The sequence below is a fragment of the Crocuta crocuta genome, unplaced genomic scaffold (genome assembly GCF_008692635.1).
Source record: "Crocuta crocuta isolate KB4526 unplaced genomic scaffold, BGI_CrCroc_1.0 scaffold11, whole genome shotgun sequence".
Lineage (NCBI taxonomy): Eukaryota > Metazoa > Chordata > Mammalia > Carnivora > Hyaenidae > Crocuta > Crocuta crocuta.
Window position 1 is genome coordinate 929,717 of NW_027528624.1, and position 19,089 is coordinate 948,805.

Consider the following 19,089-nt stretch of genomic DNA (forward strand, 5'->3'; position numbering starts at 1 on the left):
TCGTCTTAAGAATGTGGATTTGTTTTCTTTAGCCAACATTCAACTTGGTTAGGATCAGGATGCAAGTTCTGTCTTGCCTTTTTGTAGCAGTTTTATGCAGTTCCATTTTACAAGCATTTTGCATGTTGCTCTTTAGGTGTACCCAAAACATGTGCCACTCAGGAGTTAGTGGTTTATATAGATTTTTGTTCTCAAAGCTTTTGCTGGGTTTGTTTTGGGTGTGTTTCACACAAACAATTCCAGAATGAGCCCAAGACTTTCATTTATTTTTTTTTTAAATTTTAAAATGTTTTATTTATTTCTGAGAGAGAGAGAGACAGTGTGAACAGGGGAGGGTCAGAGAGAGAGGGAGACACAGAATCTGAAACAGGCTCCAGGCTCTGAGCTGTCAGCACAGAGCCTGATGCAGGACTCAAACCCTCGAACCGTGAGATCATGACCTGAGCCAAAGTTGGACGTTTAACTGACTGAGTCACCCAGGTGCCCCAAGACTTTTAAATTCATACACAGAATGAGGGGATCCTTTTCAGATCTCTGTGTGATTCCCATACTCTATCTAGATCCCAAGGCACCCTTTTCTCAAAAAGTCAAGTTTCTCTCCATGTTGAGCCTTCAGCGTTGAAGTGGTAAGAAAGAAAAGGGGATTCCTCACCATACTTTTTGGGCTCTTTTCCTAGTTCCTCTATCTGGAAATTGCTATTCTTTTGGGGGGGGGGGGGTTAGGTGCTGGCCACAGTTGCTGCCCTCTGACCCTTAGTGTGGCGTGTGAGAAATGGGAGAGGGGAAGAAAAGATTGCTCCTGGTGCCCACCTCATCATGGAGGAGTCCTTTTACCTAGTGTTCTGGCAAGACGAAAGGGGCTTCCTCTAGCGTGTCTGCTTCTAGCACTGGCTGTGCGACTCAGCCGGCTCTCTGGCATCGAAGCCTGTAGATAATACAGTTATTTACAGCATAAAACAATAGGAAATTTACTTCAGTCCCTTCTCCTGCCATCGCTGGTTATTGTTCTACTCCAGTTTCTGGTCAGCTTCCTGTTGATTTTACTTCTCAGTCTTCAGGTAGTCGCTTTTTTTGTATTTATTGTGGCCGGTTCAGTTGTTCTCAGTGGGGGAGAGAGGCGGTGTTGGCTTGCTCCATCTTGGCTCGCTGTAACTCTTGTGTACCTTTCTAAGAGATTTTTGTTGTTGTTTTGAGAATTAGAGAGGGGGAAGAGGGGCCCAGAAGGATGGGGGGAGAGAGAGAGAGAGAGAGAGACGGAGAGCGTGCGCGTGTGCACACGCGAGAGAGAATAATCCCACTTTGTACATGGAGCCTGACTAGGGACTCCATCTCCCCTATGTGAGATCATGACCTGAGCTGAAATCCAGAGTCACCCAGGTGCCCCGAGATTATTGTTTTATCCACTTTATTCCAAGAATTTGGAAAGGAAATGTAAATTTTTGTACTGAATTAAAGGAGCACACAAATAATTTTTTGTGGTCTAAATTTAGTTTTTTAAGTAGTAGTTTTGGGAGGAGAGTTGATTATAGTTTCTCTTTGTTACTAACACAGTTTTAAACTATAAGCTAGATTCTGAAATAAATGGCTACCTTTTTATAAGAGTGTTCAAAACTATAGTATTAACCTTAGACCCCTGCCAGGGTTGAGAAATAGAGTGTTCTGCTTAGTAATATAAAAGGTTAATTATGTGAAAATACTTTAGTCCATAGGAAAAAATAATTAGTTACAAAGCATGTAAACATTTATGTTTGTCATAATAATTTTGTTAGCATTTATATACATATCAAAATCTGGCTTTTTAAACAATGTTAATTTTTGGGAGAGGTGCAAGCAGGGGAGGGGCCAAGAGAGGGTGACAGAGGATCTTCGGCTGGTTTTGCACTGACAGGCTAACAGCAGCAAGCCTGATGGGAGTCTTAAACCCGTGAACCATGAGATCGTGACCTGAACCTAAGTCAGATGCTCAACCGACTAAGCCACCCAGATGTCCTTTTTTTTTTTTTTTAAACTAGAGGATTCTACCCCAGCCTACTGCCTCATTAAAAGCTTAGTATATAGGTTTGATCTTACGAGACAGATGTTTGCATCTGTTTCAGATTTATAATTTTAAGAAAATAGGTATCATTTTTCCTGATAATACCTTACACTTTTATATTTGCTGTTTTTTATTTTAGAGAGTACATATAAGCTGGGGAGAGGGGCAGATGGGAAGGGAAGGGGGAGGAGAGAAAAGAGAGACCTTAAATAGGTTCCATGCTCAGTGCAGAGACTGACTCCGGGCTCGATGCCATGACCCTAGGATCATGACCTGAGCCAAAATCAAGAGTCAGATGCTCAACCTACTGAGACACCCAGGTGCCCCACCTTTTTTTTTTTTTTTTTTTAAAGGGGTTCTGGATTTGAGATCCTGACAAAGGTGTGGCTTTGCATACCCTTCACTAAATAATATTACTTTCTTTGTATACTTAATTATACTTGGCAAACTGTTAGAATATTACCCGTCTCCAGAAGCACACTGTCTGTTTCATGAGGACAGAAATGTTGTCAGTCTCTTCTGTTGAGTCCATAGGGCCTGGCACTAATGAGTGATTTTGGAATGAATGATTTATTGTTGGATTATAGAGAATTTGCATTTTTTGTCATCTTTGGGCTTTTAAAAATATTTTCCAATTTTTCTGTACTAAAATATAATCACAGAAAACGTGATTTAAAGCCTAAAAGCCTTTAGGTTATATTTTAAAGGGAAAGATTCTTTCTTAATTTTGCTCACTGATTTTTAAATGTTGTAACATTTTAGATTTTATGTACTGTAATATTTCAGTTACGTATGGTTTATTTATTTCAAAGATGCATTTGAAACACTGGAAATTAAAAAAAAAATTTTAACCTTTATTTTTGAGAGAGAGAATGCAAGCGAGGAAAGAACAGAGAGAGAGGGAGACACAGAATTCGAAGCAGGCTCCATCCAGGCTTGGAGCTGTCAACACAGAGCCCGACACTGGGCTTGAACTCACAACATGAGATCATGACATGAGCCAAAGTTGGACGTTTAACTAACTGAGCCATCCAAGCGCCCCAAAACATTGGAAATTTTTATATTGGTACAGTATTAGTGTAAAATCAGGAACTGTGCCTTTGTTAAAAGCTTGATCAGGGGGTCCTAGCCAGAATGTCTGTAACATATATCTTTTGCTCTAAAAAATTCTCATTGCTCCAGAATATTGCTACTTTAACAGAAATAACCCAAGTTTATATATAGTTTTAATTCAAACATTTCTTACAAAGAAATTTACTTTAAAAATCTGAGTTAGGGGTGCTTGGGTGGCTCAGTCAGTTAAATGTCCAACTTTAGCTCAGGTCATGATCCTGTGGTCTGTGAGTTTGAGCCCCATGTCAGGCTCTGCACTGACAGCTCAGAGCCTGGAGTCTGCTTTGCATTCTGTGTCCTCCCCCCTCTCTCTGCCCCTCCCCTGTTCACATTCTCTTTCACAAAAGTAAAAAACATTAAAAAAGTAAAAAAAAATCTGAGTATAAATTCCCTATTGGTCACATTATTCTTTTAGAACATGCTTTTAATGTTGCCTTTTCTTTGTAATGAATCTGTTAATTTTCTTGTTACTTTTTGGTTACATTTTATTATGTCAAGTGCAACTGATTTTATGCTACTTCAATACATGTTTATAGTATCTAATATTTTATGTTGTATCTCAAATCAAAAGTAATACAGAAGATCCTGGTATATAGGAGAGGAGAACTTGCATATTAGGGAGTGACAAATTTTGGGTATAGAGAACACTTAGTTTTTTGACCTGTTGAAGTAAACTTTGTAATAAAGTATACTGATTCGCTGGTATTACAGTTGGAGAATAATCTTTTAAAACAACTTTATCAGTGAAACAAGTCTCTTAACTTACTCTTTTATTCCTATGTAGTATATTGATTCTCAGGTATTACAGTCGGAGAATAATCTTTTTAAAATGACTTTATCAGTGAAACAAGTCTCTTACTTTTTGTTCCTATATGCAAAATACTGAATTTCTATTTTTTACTTTTCAAGTTATTTAGGAAAACAAATTTTTTAAATTTTAATTTTTGACTTTGAATTATAAAAATAATTTTCACAAATATTTTGTGAAAGTTCAAAAATTTAAACAGTCAAGGTAAAGTGAAGAAAAATCATTTCTTTCTGTTTTTAACTGTATAAGTTTTCTGTTGCTGGTTAACACATTGCCACAAACTTAGCTTGTGGCTTAAAGGACCACAGATTTATTTTACAAATTCCATGGGTCACAACCCAAGCACTAGTTTGCTGCCTTTGCTGATGGGCTCACCAGGCCGAAATCAAGGTGTCCACTAGGCTGTATGCTCTCATTCAATACAGGGGTTTCTCTTCCAACCTCACTTTGGTTGTTGACTGAATACTGTTCCTTGCTGTTTACAGGGCTGAGGTCTCTGTTTGCTAGCCATGGGTTGGGGATTGCTCTCAGTTCCTACCAGCTACCTTCAGGTCCTGGTAGTCATGTGGTCCCTCACGTGGCCATGTGAGAGAGCTAGATCTTTGGTGTCTCTTCTAATGATGCTAGTCCTGTTGAGTCAGTCTTAAAATCTCTTGTGACTTTACCTCCAGATAGGCTCTGTTTTCAAATACGGTCACATTAGTGGTTGGGGAGTCAACATAAGAATTTGCAGGGAGAGGGGCGCCTGGGTGGCTTAGTCGGTTAAGCGTCCGATTTTCGCTTAGGTCATGATCTCGCAGTTTGTGGGTTCGGGCCCCGCGTCGGGCTCTGTGCTGACTGCCAGCTCAGAGCCTGGAGCCTGTATCAGTCAGTCTGTGACTCCCTCTCTCTCTGACCCTCCCCTGCTCATGCTGTCTCTCTTTCTCTCTCTCTCTCTCTCTCCTAGGGAAAAAAAAAAAAAAAGAATTTGCAGGGAGAGATACTATGGAGGACCATTGTGGCAAGTAGAGTTAAAACAAGATTGTATTAAAATATAATTATTATATTTTTCAAAGTAACATAGGGCATGTAATTTTTTTAAGTACAAAAGAGATTTTATTTGAAGCTCTTCCTTCACACCTTATGCTGGATCCTCCAAAAAGAAAAATGTTTTAGTTCTTAACACTTTAGTTCTTCTGATGATTACCTTCATATATCTAAGAAGTATTTCTATAACACTGTTTCTTGAATGATTGATTTTAGATATTTATTGACTTTTTTGCAAGAATAAATGAGGCATTAGTTCACTTGTGTTGCTCTTGCTCTCTTTAATACCTTAATTTTATGTGGTGGGACTCTGGATTTAAGCAGGACAAATCATTTTCCTCTGGCTGTATCTTCTATGTGTACTGTGGCTTGTGGTTTCCTCTTTACGTCGTCAGTTACTAATCCCCTTAATTATATTTCCATTTTTTGTAAATTTGTAACATCTTTTTTGCTGATTATACTTCCCTTCCTATTCTGTTTTCATTGTGAGGGTTGTTTTTTTTTTACGCCTATTTAAAATTTTATTCCTTTATTGTCCTCTTAATAGGAAGAGGAGAAAAATGTCTGTAGTCGGCATGCTGTCTTGAGTTGAAAGTATCAGGATTGTTTGTTCCAGGATTTTTTGTAATTTCTGATTTTCAGATTTTGGAGATTTGAGGGACTTTAAATAGTACTTTCAAGGCAGTAAAGGACCATTGTTGGGAAAGATGGATTGGACTGATCACTTTTTTAGTTATATTAGGCTTACATAGGGGTTAATTCCATTGATCATGGAACCACACCCTTAAACATTAACCTGTAAATGAACAAGATTTTACCTACATTTCGTGGTTCTTCTCTGGGTAGTCAGTTAATAAGTTCTTTGGGCATTTCCAAGGTAATGATAGAATTCATGTAATACCTATGCTCAAATTGAGAAAGGCACTAAAATTTTTGAAGCGAATTTCCTTAAAATAACAGCATGAAGTACAGCATCTTGTTAGATTTTGGGTAATGAGTCAGACTCAGTGTGGAAGAGGGTAGATGAGGGAGGACATCGAGTATACTTTCCAGGGACATGAGATTCCAGCATTTATCCAAAAGAAAAAAAAGTGCATGTTTCTAGGATTGAGAAATATTGCCCCAAATCAGGATTGGCTGGCTTTTTGTAGGTAACTTCTGTTGGAACATACCCTGCCCGTTCATGTGTGAATTGGTCCTTGGTTGCTTTCTTGTAACGGGTAGAGACCATGTAGCCTTAAAGTGTAAAATACTTATTGTGGTGACTATTCCTTGGCCTAATTAATAGCTGACAACTACAACTTTAGAAATCTGTATTCTAAATAAGTTTTTGTTGGAGTAGCCAGCAGCAACTAAGATATCTCAGTGTAGGTAAAAAAATTTTTCTCAAAACTTGATTAAAGTCATTAGAAACTGATTTGATAAATTATTGTTTTCAGATCTAAAAATTACAGTTGATGTGCCTACAAGTTTCCAAAGGGATTGAAACATAAGGAAGGAATTAATTAGCCTGAAACCCAGGCTATTGTTTAATGTCTTTGTTTAAATAAGTCTTGAGTAGCCAAAGGAAAGGACAGGCCAAGACTGGGACTTCATTTCACTTACTGAGGTCAGACAGATAAGGAGAATCTGTATAAATAAAGGATTGTCACATGAGATTAAATAACATTTGAACATACCATTTGAGGGGAAGAAGCTTGGTTTTAGGAAACAAAGTTCAGACATAGCAAGTATCAGTAGCCCCAGAAAAGTTAAAATAGTCTTAACAAAGGGAATAATTTGATGGAACAAACTAACAGGAATCAGCAGCCACTTTACACTTTAGAAAACACTGTAGCAGGGAGCCAGAACTCAAGAAATTGATGGGTGGGATTAAAACCTATACATGAGAACACTGGGTGTCTAGAGAGCCCAGAGAGCTTAGAGTGCATGCAGCCCTGGTCTTCTGAGCCAAGCATGAGGTGGGAATCATCATACAAATGGAAAAAAGGTCCCAGAATAAACTTTCATTCTTCTCCAGCATTTTCCAGTGTAAAACCCCAGATCACATTTTGAGAGTACAGGGAGAATAACATTCCCAATTTTTGGTGAGGGTTTGGTATATCTGATTAGAATGAGGACTGAAATGAAGCTTGGCACTTCCTAATGGCAGTATTGTAGCAGAATTAAGTTATCGTTGGGTAATACAGGTTTATTACTGTCTATCAGGCATTATGTCACATCCTGTAGATCTAAAAATTAAATATACTCTCTTGATATACATTGGGTTATTTATAAACGTTCTTAAAAGCTTTGAGTGACCTGACAGCATATTTCATTGCTATTTTCTTTTTTTAAAATACTGAATGTTGTAGTGATAGTCACACAATTCTCAACAAATAGTCTTTGATGGAGGTCCTAGAGGATTGAGTTTGATGTTGGGAATTGACAACAATGGAATATATAGCACACCTATATTGGGAGATAGAATTGAATAGAAGGAAAAGTGGATAATGACAAGCTGTCTATGAAGTCGTGTCACATTAGTTCGTTAGATGTGTAAATTTATACACCACCTACCTCAAAGGAACTTTGAAACAGCTTATCAAAATTAGACACCCATGAAAATACATTTTATTTTTAGATTCAATAAAACTAATAGTTAAATATAGCACAGAAGTAGATGCCAGTAGGCATTTGAGATTTATGTTCAGACAAGTAAAATAAACATCAATCAGTAGGCTCACTTAGAAGCCATGCCACAAGATGAGAGAAACATATTAAGGTTTTTTTTTTATTATTATTAAAAAAGTAAGCCTGGGGAAACTAGCTGAATCATTATCCTGTTTCTGTATTTAAGGAGAATATACTTTGGGAATTCTTGCATAAGTGAGTTTTTTGGGGTTAAAGGTAATTTCTTTAACAGATTGGTAAAACACAGTGTACTTAAAGTTTAGTAAAAGCATTTGGTGAGGAATTAAAGGAAATGATCTGTGCCCATATTCTGATTATCAGATTTAATAAAGAAATGAGATTTTAGAGAATCCAGAGTAATGGTTAGTTGGAAGCATATGTATTAGGTGAGCCTTGGAAAAGTACTTCATTATCAGTATTTCTCTGAGTACTACCTTAAATTTCTGCAGTAGCTGCATTTAAAAAGGGGGAGGAGGGGCGCCTGGGTGGCTTCGACTTTCGCTTAGGTCATGATCTCTAGGTCATGATCTCGTGGTGTGGGTTGGAGCCCCGCGTCGGGCTCTGTGCTGACTGCCAGCTCAGAGCCTGGAGCCTATTTCAGAGTCTGTGTCTCCCTCTCTCTCTGACCCTCCCCTGCTCATGCTGTCTCTCTCTCTCTCCTAGAAATAAATTTAAAAAAAATATTTAAAAAAAAAGGGGGGGGAGGAGATCTCTGGGGAAAGATGACTTTTGAAAATGTTTTTATAAGTCTAAATTACATGTCCGTGTGCCATAATATGGACTAATGCTTTATTGAGACTTCGGGGCTTTGCTACACAAAATATATAGTCCAAGTGTGGGAACAACCTGATGCATCTTCATTGCCCTAGTCATATAAATTATTCTAGAATGGACTTGTAAGTAGTTGAGTGAATAAATGTTTGATGGATCCTTTAATATTATTCATTTAAATGGAGAACACCCCAAAGAGAAGGATTTTAATTTTAATAATGGCTAACTCTATTGAGTAATTTTTTTCTGTTCTAAAAGCTTTATTATATGTGGTGTTTCTATGAAATGAGTTTCACTTTGTGAATGCGAAAACTAATTTTCAGAGGTTTAGCAACTTGTAATAAGGTGACATAGTTGGAATTCCTATCCAGGTCTTTCTGTGCAAAGCTTGTACAGTGTTGTGTTTTATGTGTATTTGTTAATTTTAATTTATTCTTAACAAATACTTATTTTCTCCCAGACACTGAAGATAGTTTGGAGAAGAGGAAAAAAATCTAAACAAAAAAAGACGCAGTTTCTCTTCTTGAGCTTCTATTCTGTAGTGGGTCTCAGATGGGCAGCAGCCAGAGCCTACTGAGAAATTCTGGGAAATTGACCTTTACTTTTTACATACAGCTTTTTGTAAGCACTGTAGAATGTGTTGATGTTATTTTGTACCTGTTAAGTAGACTGGCATATGGGTAGGAATTGAAGCCACAAATATATTAAAACTACCTGTGAGGGGCACCTGAGCAGCTCAGTCAGTTCAGCATCTGGCTTTGGCTCAGGTCATGATCTCACGGTTCATGAATTCCAGCCCTGCGTCGGGTTCTGCACTGACAGCTTGGAGCCTGGAGCCTGCTTCAGATTCTGTATCTTCCTCTCCTCTCCTCCCTGGCTATGCTTGCTCACTTGTTCTCTCTCTCTCTCTCTCTCTCTCTCTCTCTCTGGNACACACACACAAATAAATATTTTTAAAATTCCCTGTGAATTTGACAGAGGTACCTTCTTAAATTATCTGATGGGATCTTGACCCTAATGGGTGGCAGTATCATCAACAGGTGGGCACCTCTGTGGGTACTTTAAGGAAAGGACATTTATATTCCTCTCACAGTTGATTTCAGCTTGAACAGCTTGAACAGCTCTTGTATCATTAATGTCATATTAACTTAAACTGTAGTAAAGGAACCTACCTTCTTTGCCCTTGGTGTTACTGTCATTTGTGACAGTTCTTTTAAAAATCACGTGTTAGTTAAATGATCAAGTAAATGTCAGAGTACTATGATGAGTGCTTCAGAGGTGAGTGACAGAGGAAGAGCATGAAAGGGGAGGTATTGATCTGGCTGGGAAGGTACGGAAGGCTTTCTTCATTAGATGTTGCTTAAACTAAGATTGATGAGTACACATTAACCAGTGAGACCATGGTGAGGAGTATTCCAAATAGAGAGAATGGGTCCATTTTAAAGGCTTTGTGACAAGAAACTGGAAAAAGACCATTGTGCCTAGAGCAGAGGGCTCAGGACGGGAGCATGTGGTGAGATGAGACTGGACAGGTGGACAGGAATTGAACCATGTAAATATCCAAAGCACGGGAAGTCATTGATCTTCGTAAGGGGGTATTCGTCACCTGATCAGATTAGTTTTTGAAAACATAGACATGCACATCCTTTTAGAGATGTTCTCTGTGTGGGAGATGAAAGTGATTTGGGCTGTGGTTATGATGGTGGAGTAGAAAGAGGAGACAAATATGGGGAAAACTGGGTAAAAATTAGTAGAATTCATTGATAGGTGAAGCAAAAGCTGTAGAGGACTCCCTACATTGCTGGTTGACTAACCAACACATTCTGTTTAAGTTACGTTTAAGTCTGTTCAGATTGTTTCTGCAGTCTTCTAATGGCCAAGCTTAGTTTCCAGACTTGAAATTAATAATGTTGTATCATTATAGTTAAAATCTTAGCATCATAGAGTGCAATGCAAGTTTTAATGAATATTTACTTAAGCTTAGTTATTTGTTCATTGCCTGATTCCCCACCTTTTAAAAAAAGTTATTTATTTATTTATTTTGTGAGAGAGAGTGAGAGCAATTGAGGGAGAAGGGAGAGAGAATCCCAGGCAGGCTCTGCACCATCAGTTCAGAGCCTGATGCAGGGCTCAGATTCACAAACCATGAGATCATGATCTGAGCCAAAGGTGAATGCTTAATCTACTGTGCCGCCCAGGTGCCCCCTTATTTTCCCACCTTTAACTGTTTTTCTTTCTAAGCAGTTTTATTATCCTTTGCTTATATGAGAAGTTTCAGAACAAAATTATTATTTTTTTGACTTGGGGGATTACTGCTAATCCTTAAATCCCTTGATTCCTAAGAAGTTTTGAGTTATAATTTATATACCATACAGTTAACCAATTGGGTGTATACTTCAGTGGTATTTAGTACAATTGTACATTATTACCACAATGAGTTTTAGAATATTTTTATCACTACCCAAAAGAAATGTTGTACTCATTAGTAGTAATGCATCATTTATCCCAAATTCCCTTAATTGTAGGCAGTCACCAATAGATTTGTTTTTTCTGGACATATCATATAAATGGAATCTTGTAATATCTGGTCTTTTTAATATGGCTTTTTTAACTGAGCATAATGTTTTCAGGGTTCATCTGTTTTGTAGCATGTATCATTCCTTTTTTATGGCTGTTTTGAATGGTTATAACAGTGTTCATGTTTGATGGACATTTGGGTGGTTTCCACTTTTTAAATGACTTTCTTATGAGTAATGTTGCAATGACCATTTGTGTACAGTTTTTATGTGACCTTTATTTTCAACTCTTTTGGGTATATACCTGGGAGTGGTATTGCTTTGTCATGTTATATATTACTGTGTTTCACTTTTAAAGGAACTGCCAAGCCATTTTCCAAAGCTGCTGTACCATTTTGCATTCCCACTAGCAATGTATAAGCATTCCAGGTTCTCCACATCCTTTCTCACTCTTTTTATTAACTGTCTTTTTTATTATAAACAAGTAAATGTGAAGTGGCAACTCATTGTGGGGTTTTTTTTTTTAATTTTTTTTTTTATTTTGAGAGAGAGAGAAAGCAGGAGGAGGCAGAGAGAGAGGGAGAGACAGTCCTAAGCAGGCTCTGTGCTGCTGCCTGTACAGAGCCCCACACGGGGCTTGATTCCGCAAACCGTGAGATGATGACCTGAGCTGAACTCCAAAGTCAGATGGTTAACCGACTGAGCCACCCAGGTGCCCTCTCATTGTGGTTTTGATTTGCATATCTCTGATGGCTAATGATGTTGAACTTGATTTTTAAAAGAAACGAGCACTTTGATTTTATTGAGAATATAAAAATGGAAATGTTTGGTAATTTCATGTAATTGCTTAGAGACCATTAGTTTTGCTGTATTTAAATTTTTTTTTTTTTATCAGTTGTATTCCCTGAATGACTACAAACCACCCATTTCTAAAGCGAAAATGACCCAAATCACTAAGGCAGCCATCAAAGCTATTAAGGTGAGTAATAAACTTTACACTTGAGTTTTCAGAAGAAAATACTATAGTAATATTTTACAGGAGGCATAATTTTTGAAGATTATACAGTTAACCATTGAGCATCATAGATTTGAATTGCATGGTCTGTTTACACATGAATTTGTTTATAGATACAGTGCAGTTACTATGGATATGTTTTCTCTTTCTTACGAGTTTCCTAATAACATATGCTTTTCTCCAGCTTACTTTATTGTAAGAATATGGTATATGAAACATATAGAAAGTATGTGTTTATCAACATTTCGTTATTGGTAAGGCTTCTGGTCAGTAGTACTTAATTTTGGGGGGAGGCAGATCTTCGACCGTGCAGGCTGTTTGTTGCTCCACTCATGTTGTTTCAGGATCAATGTATATTTTCTTTCTCTTTATAGAGTTAATATATGTTCATGGGGGAAAAACATAAAAGCAAACATCTGTTATCACCTGCAAACTCTCCTACCTAGAGATAAACATTTAACATTTTGATAAATGTTCTTCCATGAACTTTGAAGCTATCATTTTTCTTTACTTTTCGTAAGCAAGATTTTAGATAGAGCCACATTGTGGAGAATATCTTTATGCTGTTGTATGTCACACTGACTTTACAGAATCTTGGTAAAAGTTTTCTAAATAGAAATTAATGTTTTTTTCTATTCTATTATAGATTTGAAAATTAGACATTATGAAAAGTAATTGAACCTTACTATTTATAGGACACTTGAACTGTGGGAAGAGGCCCCAGGCATTTAGCCATTGCTCTGATAGAGTGATTTTGAGCCAATCTGTGTTGACTCATGGATATTCTGAAAATCTCAGAGAAAGGTTGGACTTTCTGTAGAAAAATACACAGATGCACAGAATTTTGCATAACATTTCTTGGCTTTATGGACCTTTTAAAGTTCAACCAGACACCTCTTTCTAAGAGGTTCTTGTCCCCAAAGTTAAGACTCCCTGCTTTAGTGGACTGTTAAAGTTGAGAATGAATGTTTCGTTTTAATTAAGTATGTTTCAACCAGTGGATATTTGGTGATATGTTTTCCTATTCTAAATAAAAACATCAGCCATAACCAGAAGCACCAATTATTTGAACAAGTTGTCTTTGGATAACAGCATTATCTATTAGGTGTAACAAATTCCTATTTACAGAGAGAATAGTCACTAGGGGAAAATGCAGATAGTTGATTTTTCAGTGTTCTGGTGGCCAAAGCTTAGTTTTCAGATGTGCCGTTAATTTCTTACATCATTATAGTTAAAATGCCTGTACTTATATGTGGAAAATCAAAGAGGTAATAAGTGATAAGGACAGTAACCAGTAAGCATTTAAGCAAGAGAATTCTTCAAAAAAAGTGATTTTTCAGGGTATCTGATAGGCTTAGTATAGAATATTTAGTCTCCTGGACTTTCTTTATCCTATTTTACATTGTGATCTGACTTTTATGGTCAGGATCTGGAGAGTGTACGAACATGTATATTATTACCATTTTTAGTCTGAAAATAATTGATGTATTTTATACCACTTGAGCAATAATACTTTTTAAAAAAATTTTTCAGTCAAGTATAGTTGACACATAATGTACTAGTTCCAGGTGTACAGCTTAGTGATACAGTGTGTCTGTTCCTTATGCTGTCCTCAGCACAAGTGTAGCTGTCATCTGTCACCATACATTACAGAGCCATTGATTGTATTCCCAGTGCTGTGCCTTTTGATAACCTGATAATGCCACAGCAGAAAGCCTCTTCATCTATTTGCGCATCCCTCCAACCTCTTCCTTCTGAGAATACTTTTTAATTAAAATAGTCTGGAAGTATTGGTGTCAACATTATTTCTACTTTTCAGGTGTAGGAAGGGTCTAAGAGAAATTAATTTGCAAAGTCAGAATAAATACAGCTAGATTTGAATTCAGGATTTTCTTAATCAAGAACCTAAACATTGATATACTATACTATTTTGATTTATTGTTACCACTTTTAGTATTTTAATTTTCAAAATTCTACATCGATGTTGCAAAATATAGTGAGCAACACATCGTCTTCCCTTAGATTTGCCAGTTGTTAAAATTTTGCTACGTTTGGTTTCTTTCTGTACACACAAACACATTTTTTGGCTGAATAGTTTGAGTTTCAGATTTCATTCATAATAACACTTAAATCCCTAAATATTCGATTTTGAATCTCCCTAAAGACATTTCCTAAGTAATTATATAGCACACTGGCCACATGAAAGAAATTTCAGGATCCAGTAAGATCGTACATTATTACATTTATTTGTCCTGTCACTTAGCCTTACCCAGCTTTTTTCTTTTGTTTTTTATGTCATTAACATTTTTAAGAGTTCAGACCTGTTGTTCTGCAGTACTGTATTATTTTTTTAAAAATTTTTAACATTTATTTATTTTTGAGAGACAGACCATGAGCAGAGAAGGGGCAGAGAGAGAGAGAGAATCCAAAGCAGGCTCCAGGCTCTGAGCTGTCAGCACAGAGCCTGATGCAGGGATCGAACCCACAGACTATGAGATCATGACATGAGCCGAAGTCAGATGCTTAATTGACTGAGCCACCCAGGCACCCCAGTACTATATTATTTTAAACTGCATTTAGTACATATGTAAATTGAGATTTGAACTGCCTTTTAAGTCAGATTTAAAAGATACTGTGGTTCAAATTGAGGTAAGTCATTCGTTTCTTTAATCAGCGTTTAGAGGCATGATTATTTTGATGGACAGTTGTTAACATTGCACACTGTCAGAGAAATCTCACAGATGAACCTATCAGGGAAGAAGGCCTATGTGAATTGATAAACTTTGAATTAAAGTTTAGTAAGCAGTTTTACTCAGAATTACATGTAGTAAAATGGCTAGATGCAGGAAGCACTGTCAAGATGTTTTCCAGAAGAATTATTATTTAGTAAAAATCGTTCGGTGTGTAATTAATATTTTGTGTGTTGATTTTAAATGCTTAAGTAGTTCTTACTAACTTTTAAGTAGTTGGCTTGGCTTTTTTACTTAAGCAACTTAAACTTTTGAATTAACTATTCTTTTATACAATGAAAATTTTAGCCAAGCTTAAACTTGGACACTTTGATTTGATGACTGTGAGTGATAAGGTTTTTCCTTTCTTTTTCATTTTATAAATATTGGATTTCATGATGCAGTTCAGAGGAATGTTCTTATGTCTCTTTGGTCTAGGAGGATGTTCCTCAAAAATAAAATGCCTGAGGTGAAAAGTATAAATAGAAGCCCAATTGAAGCTCTTTAAACAAATATGCTAGTATGCAATTGCCATGTACTAAAACTTACTGTGCACAAATTCTAGATACCTTTTGTGAAATCTGTAACTTTTATTTTATTCCTTTTTAGGTTTATTCATAGAGTTGTTTCTGAAACTTACATTTATTTTCTTGTAACTGATAGTAGCCCATTACTCATTTTTAATCTGTGTGTTGCCTTTACTTTGATTTGTTTTGGCTGATCCGTGAGAACTTAATACCTCTCTATACCTTATTACATATACTTGTTCCATTTCCAGGAGAAGCAGAAGGAGATAATGAAGTTGAAAACAACTCCTTTGCATTCATTTATTAATACTGTTGGTTGAGTTATTTGATTTTTCTAGTATCGTATATGTATTATATACTATATTCTTACAATTGAGTTAGCTGGGGAAATAAGATGTTATTAAGAAAATCATAAGAGAAAATACACGGTACTATACTTTATTTATTGAAAAAAATCAGCGTGTAAGTTCAAACCTGTGTTCAAGGGTCAGTTGTACTGACCATGTATGTATGTACATCAAGAATCCCCTTTAATAATTAGATATCATAGTTACTTGCTTATGAATGGGAGTGACATGCTTGTCTTAAAATTCATGATTAAAATTTATTGTTTAGATAAACCTCTGAAGCTATGTTAAACCTATTGTTAACAGGAAGATTTGAATCTAATTGAACAAATTTTAAAAGCACACTTCATGTTTTTTCTTTTAGTTCTATAAACATGTGGTACAGAGTGTTGAGAAATTCATTCAGAAAGTAAGTATATAATTTTCCATATATATACTAAATGTACTGTAATTCTAGATTAATGCCTTGTGCTCTACTCTTTTAAATAAAATACTCAAGTTTAAATTGTTTTGATGGACTGTTAAGTGATTTCACTTATTTTCTAATTAATAAATAAAATGGTGGTGCTTTTTGTATAAATCTAAAAACAATAGCTTTTATTCAGGTAGATGTTATTGCTAATTTGCAGTGCCATAGTGAGTATCTGTCCCTTGAAAAAAATGGTGCCCATGTGATTGATTTTAAATAGAATTATGAACTTGTTGCTTTTTATAACTTTTAAAGGAATTTTTGCTGGTCATTTCAAGCAGAATGCCTAGAGAGCAAGACTTTTAGATAAGGTGTGGAGAAGACATTGCCTACTGACTACTTCTCTTCTGCGTTTTGTCTCATCCATTAGGACATTATACATCTCAGCATCTTACTGTGTAGACCTTGGGGGCACCTGGGTGGCTCAGTCAGTTAAGCGTCTGACTTCGGCTAAGGTCATGATCTCATGGTTCATGGGTTCAAGCCCCGTGTCGGGCTCTCTGCTGACAGGTAGCTCAGAGCCTGGAGCCTGCTTCATATTCTGTATCTCCCTCTCTCGCTGACCCTCCCCTGTTCATGCTGTCTCTCTCTCTTTCTCAGAAATAAATAAAATATAAAAAAAATTATATAGACCTAAAGTTCCATTTTCCAGGGTAAGCAGAGGGAGATGAAGTTGAAAACAGATGTCTTACACATAAGTAGTAGTGCTTTTTATAAGCAGAGTCCAAGGTGACTAGATTCCAGTTTTTGCCTTCTTGGTGATCAGTGCCTTATTCATGACATAGTTTTTGGCAGAAGTACATAGGGCTTAAAACTTTTGAAATGATACTATATTTGCACTTTACGTAATTGAATTTAGGTTTTGTACTCTGCCCATGTCCATGTGCCTAGATGTAACCACGGCAAATTTCAGAGTCAGTGGTATATGGCATTAAGGATTCAGCAAAGTAGCAATTTTTCTTAAAAAGAGTTGACTAGGAGAAGGGTATGTGAATCAAAGTGAGGTGACTGTGTCACTAAACTAGATAGGTAACCTTGAGTAAATCAGTTAACCTTTATGTGATTCCCTTTTTTCTAACATCTTAGTTTCTCAGTACTTAGAGTATTAGTAAAACATATTTTGAAATGAAGAACTAGTGAGTTGAGGCTAAGACACAAGGTAAAATAAAATAGTGTCCTGTGTGTTTTAGGTAAATCACATTATACAGTAAAAATGGTGATTTGGAAAATACCATTTTTCTAAAGCTTTTAAGAGTTTTTAAAAACATTTTCAAATGTTGGGGCACCTGGTAGGCTCAGTTGGAAGAAGAGCAGGCAACGTTGATCTCGGGGTTATGAATTCAAGCCCCACATTGGGTATTAAGATTACTGAAAATAAATAAGTGAACTCAAAAAGACATTTCATATGTCTAAAGCAGTGCATCTTAAACTTTTTTGTGCATAGGATTTACCTAGGGATTTCTTTTTAACTTTTATTTAAATTCTTGTTAGTTAACATAGAGTGTGTAATACTAGAATTTAGTGATTTATCACAAAATCACTGGTGCTCATCACAAGTGCCCTCCTTAATACCCATCACCCATTTAGCGTTCCCCAGCCTACCTTCCTTCTAGCAGCGCTCAGTTTGTTCTCTGTTGTTAAGAGTCTCTTATGATATGCCTGCCTCTATTTTCTACCCCCTATATATTCATCTCTTTTGTTTAAATTCCACATATGAGTGAAATCATAATGGTATTGGACTTAGCATAATATACTCTAGCTCCATACACATTGTTGCAAATGGCAAGATCTCATTCTTTTTAATGGTTGAGTAATATTCCTCTCTCTCTCTCTCTCTCTCTCTCTCTCTCTCTCTCTCTCTCTCTCTCTCTCTGTGTGTGTGTGTGTGTGTGTGTGTGTGTGTGTTTGTACGTACGTACACCACATTTCTTTATCCATTCATCAGTTGATGGGCATTTGGGCTCTTTCCATAATTTGGCTATTGTTGATAATACTGCTATAAATATCAGGGTGCACATACCGCTTCAGATCAGTATTTTTTTATCCTTTGGGTAAATACCTAGTAATAACTGGGTTGTAGGGTAGTTCTATTTTTAGTTTTTTTGAGGAACCTTTCTACTGTTTCCCAGAGTGGCTGCACCATTTTGCATTCCTATTAGCAGTGTAAACTAGTTCCACCTAGGGATCTTGTTAAAATTCAGATTCTGATTCACTAAGTATGGCATGGGGCTGAGAGCCTGCATTTCTACCTGTTTCTAGATGATACTTTTGGTATTGGTTCAGAAACCACAATTTAAGTAGTTAAGAGTTTAAAGGATAAACATGAATTTATGGGTAAATGTTTTTTTTGACTGATTTGATTTGGGACTGGGGTACTTTTAATAAGACCTTTCAGAATCTTAGGAAGACCTTAGGTGAGCAACATTATCTCCATTGTGAGACAATTGTAGAGTCAGAGTACAAACAAACAACTTTTATGACTCTGCCATATGTTCTAAAAGTTGAAAGTCTCAGGAGTGCCATCTCCATTTGGAATGGATGGCCTTCAGAGCTAGTTTCTGGCACAATACTTAGATCTTGCCCTTAAGAGAAATATTGCACAATCAAGTTTAATGAAGCTTTGTACCCAGACTCATTATCATGGTTTTATAGAGCTTCGGTTTTGTCCAACCCTCCACATTTTTCAGTCATTATATTGAATTTCTTAGTTTTACTTAAACTTTCAGCAGCCTGAAAGATATTTGAAATGGCATCCAGAATAACCAGAATAATTTTGGTATCTTTAATAGTAATGAGGTTCATCAGCAATTCTATTATGTCATAGTGAATGAAGTATATGATCTGTTCCACTGTTCTGTCACTTGTATAGTTAGTTGGTCACAGTCCATATAGCTTCTTTTTGTATCTTAAAGCCTGCCATAGAGGGACATGTGGCTGGCTCAGTTGGTAGAACATGGAACTTTTGATCTTAAAGTCTGCTTTAGAACATCAAAAGAGGAATGACATTGCCAGTCATTGTCTAGGCAGAAATTAAAATGCTTTACTCCCACCCCTATTTAA

General features: G+C 36.5%; 1 protein-coding gene across 9 annotated transcripts in view; it reads left to right on the forward strand.

Moving 5' to 3' along the window:
• Positions 1–19,089, forward strand: part of SCAF8 (SR-related CTD associated factor 8) — a 162,150-nt gene that overhangs the window by 21,702 nt on the left and 121,359 nt on the right. For 8 of the 9 annotated variants that reach the window (XR_013332982.1, XM_077755093.1, XM_077755094.1 and 5 more), the window contains 2 exons: positions 11,838–11,921; positions 15,925–15,969. The exons of the other annotated variant lie outside the window; for it this stretch is intronic. Coding sequence is in view for 7 of the 8 variants with exons in the window: in XM_077755093.1 (XP_077611219.1) it covers positions 11,838–11,921; positions 15,925–15,969 (129 nt within the window). In the remaining variant the exon portion in view is untranslated. The remainder of the gene's footprint in view (positions 1–11,837; positions 11,922–15,924; positions 15,970–19,089) is intronic. 9 annotated transcript variants of the gene reach the window in all.